Source organism: Typopeltis vanoorti, chromosome 22, assembly GCF_054136105.1.
Source record: "Typopeltis vanoorti isolate ZY-2024b chromosome 22, IOZ_Tvanoo_1.0, whole genome shotgun sequence".
NCBI classification, from domain to species: Eukaryota; Metazoa; Arthropoda; class Arachnida; order Uropygi; family Thelyphonidae; genus Typopeltis; species Typopeltis vanoorti.
This window is the reverse complement of record NC_143570.1, coordinates 7,190,895-7,206,868: the sequence shown is the minus strand read 5'-3', so window position 1 is coordinate 7,206,868 and position 15,974 is coordinate 7,190,895. Positions and strand designations below refer to the sequence as shown.

General features: G+C 35.2%; 1 protein-coding gene across 2 annotated transcripts in view; it reads left to right on the top strand.

Moving 5' to 3' along the window:
• Positions 1 to 15,974, top strand: part of D12 (YEATS domain containing 2 homolog D12) — a 285,709-nt gene that overhangs the window by 243,312 nt on the left and 26,423 nt on the right. For both annotated transcript variants that reach the window (XM_090412193.1, XM_090412192.1), the window contains exon 14: positions 2,149 to 2,378. In XM_090412193.1, the coding sequence (XP_090268319.1) occupies positions 2,149 to 2,378 (230 nt within the window). The remainder of the gene's footprint in view (positions 1 to 2,148; positions 2,379 to 15,974) is intronic.

Sequence of the window (15,974 nt, the reverse complement as noted above, 5' to 3'; positions counted from 1 at the left end):
ACAAATGTAAATCCATCTTTCTCTAGTTTTCCCATGTTAGGCCATCTTGTTTCACTAATTCCCATCACATCAACTTTAAGTCTTTTTATTTCCTGTATAAGGTTGTCAAAATACCCTAGTTTATATAATGTTCTCGCATTCCAATTTTCAAGACTCTGTTTCTTGTTTTCAAACGAGGAATATCAGATGTCAACCTTCCTTTCGGATTTAAGTTGACATCATCATAGAGTGCACTTGCAGCGCTCGTTTTAATCACAGTTTCAGTGTCTTCTTCCCTGTAACTATTTACAGCTTGGGACGTTGCAGAGGTTCCAACTTCCAAAGCATTGCTTGTAAAATATTTCCGTTTCTTCATGGTTGACTATAGGATAGAGGATAGTAACATGGTGAGGCCCCGATCTCTTCCACATCTGCAATAGCCAGCTAACTTGGCTCACTCTGTTAGCCATTGATCTGTATTCAGAATCTTCCGCCTGCCAGTTGTTTCACATTGCCATTGATATATGAATTCTTCCGCCAATGATGAAACAGCAGATGTTATTGCTGTCCTAACATCTCTCACGCTGTCCACATAACTTTTTGGGAGATGCACTTTATAGCTTTCTGCCAGCTCTTTGCTTAGTATCAACTTTGCCATGGCTCATTACGACACCATGTTTCCCGGGGGGTCCACGTGGAGACATGATACTAAGACTTCCTGGGTATGGCATTCCGGACTTCACCGAAATATTGGCACTGCCATCTATATCAGTATCATCAGGATTTTTGACCGTGTCGTATGTTGCCAGCCCACCACGGAAATCCATCCCAGGCTTAACTGTGCTCAACATGCTACAAGCATGACTGATGGCTAGTCAGCCAAGATCCTGGCAGGAGAACACAGCTAATTCTGCCCCCTACATTTGTTAGTTTTATATATTTATTTATTTTGATTATTATTTTTAATTTCGTGTCAGTGGCTCTTCTGTCTTATCAATAATGGATATCTCACACATGCTAGTATTTTGTTGTAGCTCAACAACTTCTTATAATACACAGAAGTATTCATTTTTATTCAGGAATAGATAATTTTTTACTCTGTGTTTTTTTGAAGACTAGAATAAAAATGTCCCTTTCCCTTTAAAAAAAAAAACTTTCCAACCTCAACAGATGCTATACTGCACAAGCAAGAAAAACAAGTAGCTTTGTTTATCATTAAATATACTGTAAAAAGACATTTTAACATCTGTGTACTATATTTACTACAATTAATGTAATTTGAGACAAATTAAATGACACTCTTCTCCTGCAGACTATGCTGCTGCAAGAATGTGTCAGACACAACCATTCACAGCCACGGGTACTATTGTCTTGGTGCTCACCCTGCCTCAGTCTAAAACCACTGGCATGCTAAGGATTTGACCTGCTGTACCATCTGCACATTTGATCAAAGGGCCCAAAGGTGTATGTATTTTGAACGCACACCCAGCTATTAACGCGAATGTGATGCATTGTTTATGCATCTAAAGATCCTCTTCATGAAGCATTATTATATTGTGTTTAATTTTAGGGTCATGCAAAGCTGGGAAAAAATTAGGGGAGGAAGTCTTTAACTGGAATAAATGCAAAAATATAATAATATCGGTGATATTGATATTCCATGGATGTGCGCTGCACACCTAGTACACCCAGAATATTTGCCCCTGATATATTGTGATAATGCATTCAACCAAACCCTTCCACAATCCCATTTTACTTCTCATTTTTTTAGTGAATAGCAGTGGTTTATGGCCTAATATGCTTGCTAATTAATAGACTTTTTAGATTTTGGTTTCTAAATCATAAATGATGGCCATTCCATTAATGCATTCACCAAATTCTGCCCCCCCCCTTGCAATCCATGGACTAAGATATTATTGCCATCTTCAAGGCATATTATTCAAAAAACATACAAAACATTTAATGCCTATGCATCTAAATGTTTGTTTTGATAAATAATAAAAATGCTACTGCCTTCCCATCATTTAGTAAAGAAGTGTAGAGAGAGAAAATATTTTCCACTGAATGTATGGAAATGTTTCACATAAGAATATTAGTTCATAGTGTATTTAACTTATCAATTTTACAAAGATTGTTAAAAAATGCAATACCATATTTTAATTTTTTTAGCATCCAACTCATTTAGCACAGTTACCTCTGCCACTGAAACTATGCTTCATCTTGAGCAAGCCATTTCCTTAAATCCAGTAGAAAATGATGATAATGCATTTGTGGATGTTGTTTCTGTGGATGAGCCTGATGAAAAAAAAGAAAGGTCATCTTCTCAATCTATAAACAGTTCTCTGTGTTTGGCTCCATCATCAGTTGCTGTTGATTTTGTTAATGATACGGCAGCCATGGTAAGAACATTTAAATCTATTCTATTTTTAATTATTTAAATTACGGATTGAAGCACCTGCATATATTAACATAAAAGATTTTATATGATATAACTTCTCCCTCTCTCTAGCATAGTGCATATTACAGTCAATTCTCAACTTAGGATGTATGTGACTTACAATGGCCATTCCATTATCACATTCACTAAATACTATCTCACTCCTGCAACCCATGAACTAAGATGTTATTACTGTCTTCAAGCAATATACAGGGTGTTCGGGATAAATTTGACAGTTTCGTAAGGAAAAAGAAAATCTTCTTTGTATCTATTAAATTTAATGAATTGACAAAAAAACATTACAGGCAGAGTTAATTACAATACTATCAACAAGATTTACTCAAAATAACCACCATTAGCATCGATCACAGCTTCAATTCTGCTTCGGAACCTCGAACAAGCTGATGCTACAGTCTCCCTGGGAAGGGCTGCAAAAACTGTTTTAATTTTATCCATTAACTGGGCTTTTGTATTACTGGAAGTGCGATTGGTGTCTTTTTCAACTGCGCCCCATACAAAATAATCCATGGGGTTAAGGTCTGGGGAGTTTGGAGGCCAAACATTTGGACTGGTGAAGTCGTAGAAATTTTCAGACAACCATTTTTGACTTTTCCCAGAGGTGTGGCAAGGGGCCGAATCCTGCTGCCATACATATACGGCCTACCATTGGCTACCCTTGTTATCCAGGGCTTGACTACAGTTAGCAACTCCACGAACAAAGCCCGAATTCCAATGCCAGGGTTCTTCAACACCTGTTCCTGCAGATTTGCGAGGAATTCTGCTGTACGAACGCAATCAGATCGTCTGCTAGGGATCTTTCTTCTTGCTACATCCTCGTAGTCACCATTGCAAGTCTCTAGTTCATGCCTGATTGTTTTTACTGTATTCAGGGAGCATTGGGCAGCAGTCGTAATATCCTTATTTTGATGGCGGGCACGAATCATCATGATACAAGTTATTCTCTTCCATGATTCAGGTGGGTTCCAGCTATCCATCCTTTCTGACATCTTGTATATGAATGAAGAAGGGTCCAAACTTTTAAATGAAGAGAAGTGTGTGTTAATACATGTAACTTACGGAAAAATATAATTAATTATAAATATGTCAAATTTATCCCGAACACCCTGTAATTCAAAAAATACTTTTGTTTGGACTGTTTCCACTACTGAGAATGTGAAAACCCCCCAGAGACTTTTGGAAGGAATAGAGCTTACAAATGCAGCATGAAAAAAAGGGTTAGAGTGCATGAATGGTGTTTGGAAGAATCATTTGAAACTATTTTTTCATATATTCCCAGGATTCATAAAGCCTTACAAGAGAGTGATGATAAGATAATGCTGCTTGCTAAACAGTTGGAGGTTGACAATGAAGATGTAGATAATTTGTTGAAAGCTGTGAAAGTAAAGCTCTCAAATGAAGATCTTAAAGAGCTAGAACCACATAAAGTTTCAGAAGAAGAAAGTAGAAGAACAAGAAGAGGATACTGAGTCTTCAAAAATTTTTGGTGAAAAAATTGGCAGAGGCATTCACTTCTATTAATAAGACAGTTTGTTTCAATTTCTGAATTTGAAGAATATTTGTTGATTACCTAACCTCCCTGGCCTCTTCTGATGAATTGTCCAATTAGTAAAGCAGCAGCTTTTATCTTGCTCCATATTCTGTATGCTTATTTTATTGGTGAGGGCACAGAAGCACTGTACACAGTAATTTTATGTTATAATTTGTACATTGTATTATTTCACTATGAACAAAGAGTAAAATAGGTAAAAAAAAGAGTAAAAAAAAATCTAACAACATAGGCATACACATTTTAGTATTCAGGCATGTTAATATATCCTTACGATTCATATAGGGATTTTCAACTTACAATCTTATTAACTTACAATGAGATGGAACCCTGTCATATGTAAAGGACTGACTGCAGTAAATGAGGGAGAGTCTTGTGCGTGCGTGTGTGTGTGTGGGGGGGTAAACGTTTGTACGTGAGAACTGTATTTCAACTATTGGACAAAGGCATTTGGTTTGTGAATTTTGAGGATCCCTTTTGTCTGGAGTGGTTTGACATAAGATTTTAGCTTTTTGTAATTTCTTTGGGTCAGATATAACTCATTTTGATAATTTATACACATTTCTGCAAGGAGATGTGCTTTGCATTATGGGAGATACTGAGACAAGGAGTGATGAGAGCTTGGTCCATCTTAACTACGAGTTGCCTCAGTCCTGAAGATACTTCAGGCACAAACTTTTTTGCCTACACTTGGGTAAAGGATTCAACTAAATTTATTATTATTCTCACTTTAGAATTTCAGAAAAACTCTTCCTGTAACACTGATGGTGACATCGATTTTTGCTAATTCAACATGGGTGCTGGCAATCTCCTGTCAGATTAATACTACGCTTGCTAATGTAAGTAAGTGCATTTGGCTTTTTTCTGAATGCAACTTCCATTTGAAAGGCAAGCCAGTTGTTGTTACAGTTTTGGTTTCCTTTATCTTAACTGATATGTGGGATAGCTTCTCTATGCTTCTCTATACATATAGACAGGATAGGCCTCTACTATGACAGTTTCTTTATAGTATAAGCAACATGAAGGGAAAAAATATAATTAATTTATTGAACTTGCCAATATTTAAAGACTCTTCTACATGTCAGATTATAGATCAGGATTGTACCAAATTTCAAAAGAAAAATGTTGCTTATACTATAAAGAAACTGTCATAGTAGAGGCCTATCCTGTCTATATGTATAGAGAAGCTATCCCACATATCAGTTAAGATAAATGGAAACCAAAACTGTAACAACAACTGGCTTGCCTTTCAAATGGAAGTTGCATTCAGAAAAAAGCCAAAAGCACTTACTTACATTAGCAAGCATAGTATTAATCTGACAGGAGATTGCCAGCACCCATGTTGAATTAGCAAAAATCGATGTCACCATCAGTGACATCGATTTTTGCTAATTACTATGAATTATGACATGAATTATAACTATGAAATACTATGACAGTTTCTTTATAGTATAAGCAACATGAAGGGAAAAAAATATAATTAATTTATTGAACTTGCCAATATTTAAAGACTCTTCTACATATCAGATTATAGATCAGGATTGTACCAAATTTCAAAAGAAAAATGTGCATACATTATTTTTAAAAAATAAATATTACATCTTGGCTTGAAGTCATTACCACCAATCTAAAATCTTTTCATGTCAAACCACATCAGATATATGGGGTTCCTAAAATTCACAAACTCTGTGACAACACAGACAGCCCTACCTACAAACTGGTCAAGCATTTATCCAAATCACTTCCACCCACCCCTCACAGGCATTTCTTCCTTTTATTAAAAATTCTCTTCACTTTTAAAACATTAATAAAGAAATCTAATCCTGACAGATTATGACATTATCACCACCTTTGACAGAGAGACCCTTTATCTTGTTAAGCCACATTTCATCTATGACATATTTAAATTATTCAGATACACCATTTATTTGATTATTTTTCATGGAAGCAAAAATGTACAAACAGAGTGACTGCAATGGGCTCTCCTCCCTCCCAAACTAGCCGGTTTTTTATATATTTTTATTTATTTATTTATTTTTAATGTAGCTCCCACACATTAGTTTATTTGTAAATAAACCTATAGTACATTTATATTGTGTGTGGGCTAAGGATCTTTTACATTTTTATATGTGTGCGCGCTTATTTAAAAAAAAAAAAAAAAACTACTCTAGAGACCAAACATGGAACTTTTTCAAGCCACTTTAGGCATCCAGTAACTAGGCAGTGGTCTCACACTGGAAAAGGAAATTCATCTTCCATCTAAAAAGAATCATAAACATCCATACCAACAGTGGGATTCAAACCTGCAGGTTGAAGAGTGGATATGCTAACTGCTCAGCCAACCAGGTTGGCATTGAGCATCTGTATTGTGAACACTTTGAAAACCAAAATACTCAGCACAACTATACTTAAACCAGTAGTTTGACTACACTGTGTAGATGATGTGTTTGCTATTTGGTCATGTCTTAGACGTAGGATACCTTTTTAACTCATCCAACAAGCAAACTATTTAAAAAAAAAAAATAATCAGTAGAAAAAGAAAATAACAATTGTCTCACCTTAAATCAAAGAAGAACTCTCACACTAATTTTAGAATCATTGTGGACCATGGACTATGAAGTACTCCCTAACTTCAAAGTATGGCCACATTAATTTGCAAAAGATCTGAGACAGTTATTCTAAGACACCAAATAGCTAGACCCTCCATAATGGGAATAAAAATGAATCCTACATTTTATAAGAAAAGGTTCTGATCTCCACCAAAATTTAACATAGATATGGCATTATTTAAAACTTGTAAAATAATGTAATACTTCTGAGTTTTTAAACTAAAATATCTGCATAAAAATGAAATTTTTTCAGTATATATTCCTGCTTAAAAAAAAGTATACACTGATCATAACAATTATTTCTGAATGAAAAAAAATTCTTAGAATACAAAGCAAAATAGAAATAAAAATATATGTATATAACAAGTGCATCAATTTGTTAGGTCATCATATGTCTTGCATGCCATGCTTAGATGAATTGTTTGATTGATATCATTAGTTCACTGGATCAACCTACCCCCTTTTTTTAGCTATTTATATTTTGCAAATAAACCTCTTTCCTCTCCTCATAAATGCCTTTTAGTTATGCTTATCATAAATGCAAACAAGCATATCTAGAACTTATAGAATCAAATTTGCTCCACTCCAGTAGCTTATTGGAGACACACAACACACACACACAGTAACATATTATTAGTGTGTTTCTGATGAAAGTATTATTTCTGTTTATAGCTGTTCTTTCTCTCACTTATATTTGCCAGTCTCACATGCCTCATCATATTAATGTATGTTCACATTCTCTTCCTTCCCCATGGTTTTTGGTTTCAGTTGAAGAACCCTCCTTACAATTTGTGGTATGTCCACCAGTATGCAAGTATAGAAGAACAAGAAAACATCATATGTCTTACTGCAAGGTAAAGACAGTATGGGAAGAAGTATCATCCCAATCAGGTATGAACATGTTAAGGTGATGTTTATCATAGAATGGGACAATTGAAACTTGGAGCAAGTTCAAACAATTTCATTCCAGATCCTTGAATGTTAAAAAATTTCTTGTTTCTCTTCTGATGCTATTCTGCTTTTTTAAGGATTTTGTATTCTCAAATTCACTTTTCCTCTCTCTCTCTCTCTCTCTCTCTCTCTGGGCATTTTTAAGGGCATAACTCACTATAAATAATTATAAACAAAAATTGGCAATAAATGAGGAGCGGAACAAATTACAACAGTTCATTTTAACTATAAGCTTTCCCTGTGTGCCTGTAAAGGAGCAGTGACATCTTTTAACACAAATATGTGTACAATATTTTATTATTTATCCAATGATTGATATTCTCAATCATTAGATAATTAATAAACAATTTTCATTCAGTTATTACTTCTTGCTGTTACCTGTCAAGACTCCAGCATTATCAGATCTATATTTCTATCTTCTAAGGCACTTTTTACTGTATCAATCCACCTATATATCTTGGTCTTCCTCTGGGTCTTTTTCCTACCAACCTGGCAGAGAACACTTGTTTTGCTAATCTTTCCTCTCACATTCTGTTTAAGTAACCATATTACCTGAGATTAGCTCTACTAACACATTCTTGGATTCTAACATTGTCAAGTTCTTTTCTACTATCCTCATTTTTAATACGATACTGACATTGATGCCATCTGTTCATGCCCCTAATCTTTCTCAAGACTCTCATTTCTGTGGTCTCTAGTCTTTTGTCAAGTGTGTTACTTCTGACCCGGCTCTCAGATCCATAAGTTAAAATTGGCTTGAATACTGTCTTGTGTACAGCTAATTTAGTGTTTTGGTTAATTTCTCTCTTATTCCATATAAATTTATTCAGTTGACTTCCTACCATTCCAGTTTCGTTGATTCTGTTGTCTATTTCTATATTTACTTTACCTTCTTCACTAAAAATGGTGCCTAAGTTTCTGAAATGTTTTAGTTGTTCTATAGGTTCTCCATTCACAATGCAGTTGATATTTTCAATGTTTCTGCCTATTTTCATTGTCTTTGTCTTTTTAATGCTGACCTTCATACAATATCTATTACAACAGTTATTCAATTTAGTCAGGGAATCTTGCAGACTTGTAGCAGATTTATTTAGAAGTATAACATCATCTGCATAAAGCAAAGAGATGACAAAAATGGAGATGAAGTTGACTTAATCTCTATTTTTCATATCAGGTTTAATACCACTTTCCTTCATAATGTGATCCATATAGATAATGAATAACACAGGAGATAATATCTACTTGTCTGACACCAGATTTAACATTAAACCATCTTCCTGTACCTCCTTCAGTTCTAGCTGCTGACTTACAACTCAAATAAAGACTAAGTATTGTTTGATATAATGCCCCATAGACACCATATAACTGTAGCGTTTCGAATAGCTTCTCTCTTGGCACCTTATCATGTGCCATTTCCAGATCATAAAAACTTAAATACCGATCTTTGTTATATTCCCATGATTTCTCAACTATCTGTCGTAAAGTGAAAATCTGATCCTGACAGCCTCTATGTGGCCTGAATCCAGTTTGTTCTTCAACAAGCTTCTCTTCCACAATCCTTCTCAACCGTTTCTCAAGTATACTTGATATATCTTACCAGGAATACTCAGTAGAGAAATACCTCTGTAATTCTCATTCAGTTTTATTTCCCTTTTTATATATGGATACTATGAGAGCTCTACTCCAATCATCTGGAATTTGTCCCTCTGTCCAGGCCTTCTGAACTATCCAGTGTAGCAACTGTAAGACTTTTATATCTCCATACTTAAGATTTCTGGTCGAATATCATCTACTCCTGCTGCCTTTCCATATTTCAGGCTTTTGATGGCTTTTTCTACATTCAAGTATGGGTATGTATTGCTGACTGCAGTGTTTTTTACCACTGTATTGTCATCACTGCTTGTTCCATTTAGAAATTTTTCGAAGTAATTACTCAATACTTATATCTTTTTCTCCTGTTTTCATGTCAGCTTTATCATCTCTAATTCCTTTTACAGCACCCTTTCCTCCATTTCTGAGGTTTTTCAACAACCTCCAGAATATCTTACCATCTGCTTAATATTTATTTTCAATGTTCTTACCAAAGTCTTCCTGTGACTTTTGTTCAGCAAGTTTTATTCAATGTTTAGCTTTCTTACATTTGTTCTCTGTATTCTCTAAGAACATAAGCTGATTTATTTGCCAGGAACTTTTGATCTGCTTTCTTCTTTTCCTCCACTGCCTCTTTAACTTCCTGTGTCTACCATGGAGTTCTGATTTTTCTTTCCTTGCAGACAACCTCACCACATGCTTCTGTGGCTGAGTCAATCGGTGTTTTCTTCAGGGCTTGCCACTGAATCTTCAAGGATTGGTTCCTGTTCTCAAACTCTTTCATTTTTTCTTGAATAATTTTTGTATATTTCACGCTACAGTTCACATCTGAGAGCTGCTCAACTTTTATTCACTTTAAAACTTCTGACATGTTGTTTTCAGTATGAAATTCAATTTTATTCTGCTCAAGACTTAAATGATGATCACTTCCAATTTCAAATCCTGTGTACTCTCTGGTGTCCTGCACCAGTGGGAAAACATCACAATCAGCAATAACATAGTCAATGAGACTTTTCTTATACCTTGCCTCTTCTCTCCATGTGAATTTGTGCACATTTTTATGTTGGAACATTGTGTTAGTAATAACCGGTCCATGTCCTGAGCAGAAATCCAACAGGTATTTGCTATTTTCATTAGCTTTGCTCTTTTCTCCAAATTTTTCCAAAATATTTTTGTATGTCTGACAATCATTTCCTGTTCTGCTATTTAGATCCCCAACAAGGACCAACTTTTCCTTTTTCATTATGTTAGTTGCTTTCTCTAAAGTCTCAAAAAATTCCTCCACTTCTACCTTAGTAGAACCTTCTGTGGGACCATAGGCACAAATAAGTCTCATTGTCATTTCCCCATTTTGATATTTGCCCACATCACTCTACTTTCAAAAAGATTAGCCCTCGTATTTAGTGTTCAATACAATAGCTAGATCTTCTTTTTACTGATTGTCGTAACATTGAATATAACATTTTGTATTTATTGCTCAGAAAGATCTTACCAGTTTTTGTTTTTTGTTTCAATCACCCCTATTATGTCGATCTGTTACTTATCGAATTCCTCAGCTAGCTCTTATGTTGATAGTACCGATCTTGAACTCTTGTGATGTTGAGTTGGGATGGGTTTTAGGATTTGTTCCAGTAGCTGACTTTTCACTGTTTGCATTGGTTCCTTGGCGAAAACAACACAGGTGTGTGTGTGTGGGGGGGGGGGGGGGCTTGTTTAACCAGGCGACTCTCCAGCCAGCATGAGATTCTGTCATGTTGTACCATCATTTGAAATTTTGTTTTAAGCCAATAAGAATACAATTTGGTCAGTTAAATCCCAAATTGCTAGCCCATCCTTTTTCATTCAGTAACCAGGTAGATACCTAACAGGGTGAACCACGAGAAGGTGAGCATTAGACATTAGGTCATAAGCCCTGATCGGTTCTCCGCATTCTTTTAAAGGCTATGTGGAAGTCTGCGTTCAACATTATAATTATATAGTTATAGAAAATTTTTACAAATTGTGTTAACCATTCAATGTGGTGGAGTAGATATCTTTGAAAAAAAAATTTTTTTTTTTTAATAATTCCAGTTTTATTGGCTTTTCATTGTAATCAAATTAGTCTAAAATTTGGTAAGATAATTTTGCCACTGTATTTATGCCATAAAATTGGTATACATTCAGCTGTTATGAATGAATACAATTTCGCTATATAAGACTTTGAATAAAAAATGCATCTTTTTATGGTTGTGTATGATTATTTCCTTGTTGTAGTTTGTGGAGTAATCGCAGAGATCATATATGATTAGTATATTTTGGTTGAAAGAAGACGATGACTCTCTCCTGGAATTCAGTGCTGTCAAAAAGTTTGAATGTTTGAACCACCATCTTACTATTGAATTTAGTTTAAATAATTCAGAACCTTACAAGTACGAGGGTGGTCTGAAAAGTTTTCGGCCTAACAATGAAAAAACGAATTTATAATTTCAAAATTATTTTTATTTTTCGACATAATCTTCCTTAAGACTAATACATTTATTCCAGCAATGCTCCAGTGCTATTATCTCATCCATGTAGTGGTTCTCAGTAAGATCTGCAAAATACCCCTATACAGCTGCAATCACCTCTTGATTTGAAGAAAAATGCCGACAAGCAAGGAAAAGTTTTAGTTTTGGGAAGAGATAGAAGTCAGTGGAATCCAAATCTGGGGAATAGGGTGGATTTTTCAACAATTTTTAGTGCAGATCCCTTAATTTTCCCATTGCCAAAATACCTTTGTGGGCATGTGCATTGTCCTGATGAAAGATGATTTTTTTCTTCTGCAAACCGGGTCTTTTCTCACGAATTTTTTTAGTCTAGTCTGGTTAAAAGATTGGAATAATATTCCCCGGTTATTGTTTTACCCTTTTAAAGATAATTGATAAACAAAATGCCTTTAATCATCGTCATCATCACGAACCGTGGGCTCACTGCTTGTTGGTGTCTGATGCCTCCTTCACTATCCTCTTCCACCTTTCTTTGTCCAGTGCACAGTGTCGCAGTTTCTGTACACCCATTCCATACCAGTCCTTTATATCATCTGTCCATAATCTGTATGGTTCTATCTCTTCTGTTTAAACCATCCAAAATACCAAACATAAATGTTTTTTTTATCTTCCTGTCCTCACTCTTTCTACAGATGTGTCCAAATAATTGCAGCTTCCATTTTATAATCTTCTGCATTAGATTCTCTTTTGGTTGTATCTTCCGATAGAGCTCTTCCTTTGTGATTTTATGTACCCATCCTTTTCTTAGCATCTTCCGTTACAAGTTCTTTCAAATGCCAAAATTCTTTTTCTTGATTCCTTATTTATTACCCATGTTTCAGATCCATATAATAAACTGCTGAAGATGCATGTTTCCAGTACTTTTAGTTTTGTTTGCAGACTGATCGCTTTACTTTTCCAGATGTTATCCATGGCCTTCAGATTTGTTCTTCCCTTTTTCAGTCCTGATCTTTATTTCTTTTTTACAGTCCAAATCATACATCGTTTTACTTCTCAAATATGTGAATTGTTCTACATTTTCTATATCAATTCCATCCTCTTGTATCTTTTGTTTCATGTTCTTCTCAACAAATACCATCGTCTTTGTTTTTTCCAAGTTCACATATTTGAGAAGTAAAATCTCTTCCCTTCCTCCTTTAACAGTTTCAGTGTTTTTTTATAGTTCTTTTTTGTCTTCTTCAATAATAACAATGTCATCTGCAAATCTCAAATTGTTAATTCTCATTCCGTGTACAGATATTCCTTTGGAATCTTCCTTCAGTTTGTTCCATTGCTCTTTCTAAATGTGCGATGAAAATGCTTGGTGATATTGAGTCCCCCTATCTAGTACCTCTGCTTGTTCTAAACCATTTCTCCAAATCATCACCTATTCTAACTGCTGCAACCATTTTTATAAACATCTTTTAATATAGCTATTGGTTTTCTGTCAATTCCATAGGATTCCAGAACTGCTAATGTCACTTTCTGGTCAATACTGTCAAATGCTTTCTGAAAATCAATAAAGCAAGTATATATGTTTTTGTTTTTTCTCCTAGCTTTCTCTGCTATTAACCTCATTGTCAAAATCTGTTGAATTGTAGTTCTATTTTTCCTAAATCCTGCTTGCTCGTCTGCAAGGTATGCTTCCAATTGTGTTCTCAAACTTTCTGTCAATATCATCATCATCACTTTACCAAGGTGACTTGTCAAGGCAATTGTTCTATAATTTTTACATTCTAGCTTATTTCCTTTCTTGTATAATCTCACTAATATTGATTTCACCCACTCCTCTGGTATTTTCCCTTCTTTCCATATTACATAATTGGTGCATTTCTGTAACCATACTTTCACCACTATATTTAATCATTTCTCCAGTGATGTTATCATTACCAGGACTCTTGTTGTGTTTTTGTTTTAGCCGTCCTATTGCTTTTTATATCTTTCCTCTTAAAATGTCCATATCATGCTCATTATCTGGTGGTGATATCTGCTTCAATTCTTCAGTGAGTTTCCCAACGCTATCTAAATCTAGTTTTTCTTCTTATAACTCACTACAGTATCTTGTCCACCGCTGTACAATTTTTCTTTATTTATCAATACTTTGCCTTTTTCATCTTTAATTGTGCCACTTTCTATTAATGGTTCTGATCATTTTGTATACCTCCCTTGTTTTATGCTCTCCATAGTACTGTTCAATATTGTTGCATTGGGCTTCTAACCATTTCATCTTATCCATTCTGACTGCTTTTTCACCTCATTACACTTTCTGCTGTATTGCTCCTCTATTTGTTCTGATGTATCCCTTCTTATTTTCAACATTCTTTTCTCCTATACTAACTTCAGTATTTCTTATCTAATTCCTTTCTTCTTGATCTTCTCTTCTTCTGGTACTGTTTCTTCACCTGCATCTTCTATCACCTTCATTACTCTTTTCATTACTCTTAGATTCGAGTTTTTTTTTTCTTTCTCCACACTTTTAAGTTTCTCTTCTAACACTGTTCTGTACCTTCTTCCTATTTCCACTTCACTTATTCTTGCTGTATCTCTTCTATTCTGATGTTGGGGTTTATATTTCTTTTTTAATTTCAACTTGGTATTTGCAATCACTAAACTATGGTCTGAGTCTATATCCGCTCCTTGAAAAGTTTGACACTGCTGAACCGATGTTATCCATCTTCTTTTAATCGTAATCATTTCAGTCATGTTCTTAGTTTTCCCATCATTTGATCCCCATGTCCATTTTCTGTGCTCCTTTTGTTGGAATCTTGTGTTACAGATCATCATCTCGTGATCCACAGCAAATTTTAACAATTTTCATTTTTTTTCTCTGAAACCATATTTTCCCATGACTCTTTCCCCAACTATCTTATCTATTACCAATTGTCTATTCCAACTTTGGCATTCCAATCTCCTTCAATAATTAGCACATCTTGCTTTATTGTTTCTATTGTCTCTGTCAGATCTTTGTAAAATAAGTCAATATCCTCATTTGTGCTGTCAGATGTGGGTGCATGTATGTGGACTATTGATATGTTAAGTGGTTTTGCCCGAAATCTTGCTACTATGATTTGTTCATTGACTGGTTTGTAGCCTAACAGTGCCTCTCGAGCTCTTTTGTTAAGAAGGAAGCCAACTCCTGCTTCGTGCTTGTGTCATGTCCTGACCATATTACTTTACATCCATTGATCTCTCCAGATGATGTCCATCGCATCTCCGCCAATAGTATATCACACCAATATCTCTTAATTTCCTCACAAAGTAATTCTAATTTTCCTGACATCCAGAGTGTCTGCACGTTCCTACTGATAACAGTTCTGTTAGTTTCAGTTTCTGTTTCCTTTCAGTATCCCACTTTTCGATCCAACCCTGATCGCTTGATTGCGTGTCTTGTTGATCCTATAGGTCAGGGATGAATTCTCCATGCTTGCTGTGCAAGCTCATTACTTGAGAAAGAAGTAATATTTATTTCATAATAAATGCATGCATTTATAAACATTCCGTTTAGGCTTTTATTTTTGTAGACAGAAGACATCTTAAGCTTGCTCAGCAATAAGAGCTTTGCATTGCGTACCGAAGGCCGATGCTTCTCTTGTCTAGCGAATGCTACCTTGGTTTGCTTGGTTGTGGGAGCTTCCAGGTTCTCGCTGCAGCACTGTGATTTCATGTGTGTGCATAGCCATTTCCGTTCCCTTCACGTTGTCTTAAACACAGGCCATACGCAGTCAAAGTAGCTCTAGCTAGTGAGCTTCAGCCAGTCTTTACAAGCGTACGTGTTGCTTGGGAAAATTAAGTTACAACCAACATTTTATGACAATGTTATTGAACAGTTCATAAAGAAGAACCATAGGATAGAATTTGTATTCAAGTAGCTAAATTGAAAAAAGTAGAATATCATTTGTAAGATAAATGTTGTATTTGTATGATTAAATATACATAAATTTCTAAATATATAGTTTTAAATGGTCAGTAATTCATTATTTCCACTAATCAGACTTCAGTCACACCTCTCACTCCCTGAATGATAACAAAAGCAAGCATGAATTTCAAGGCCAGCATTCACTCCTGCTCTAGGCATCAGATAACAATCATGTTTTTTCTTTACAGTCAGAGCATCAACACTCATCTGAATGACCCTCCTTTATCCAGGCTTGGGACTGATATGAGACCACTAAGAATTCCATGGCAGACTTCATGCCTTTAGCATCTCAAAACACTGATTCCATGACCTTTCCTGCTGATGGAACTAACTTTGTCTTTGGCACTGAACAATTGGCTTCTGTCCACTGTTTGGACTGTGGTATGTAATGGTGAATCCAAGTCTCATCCATAATAATAAA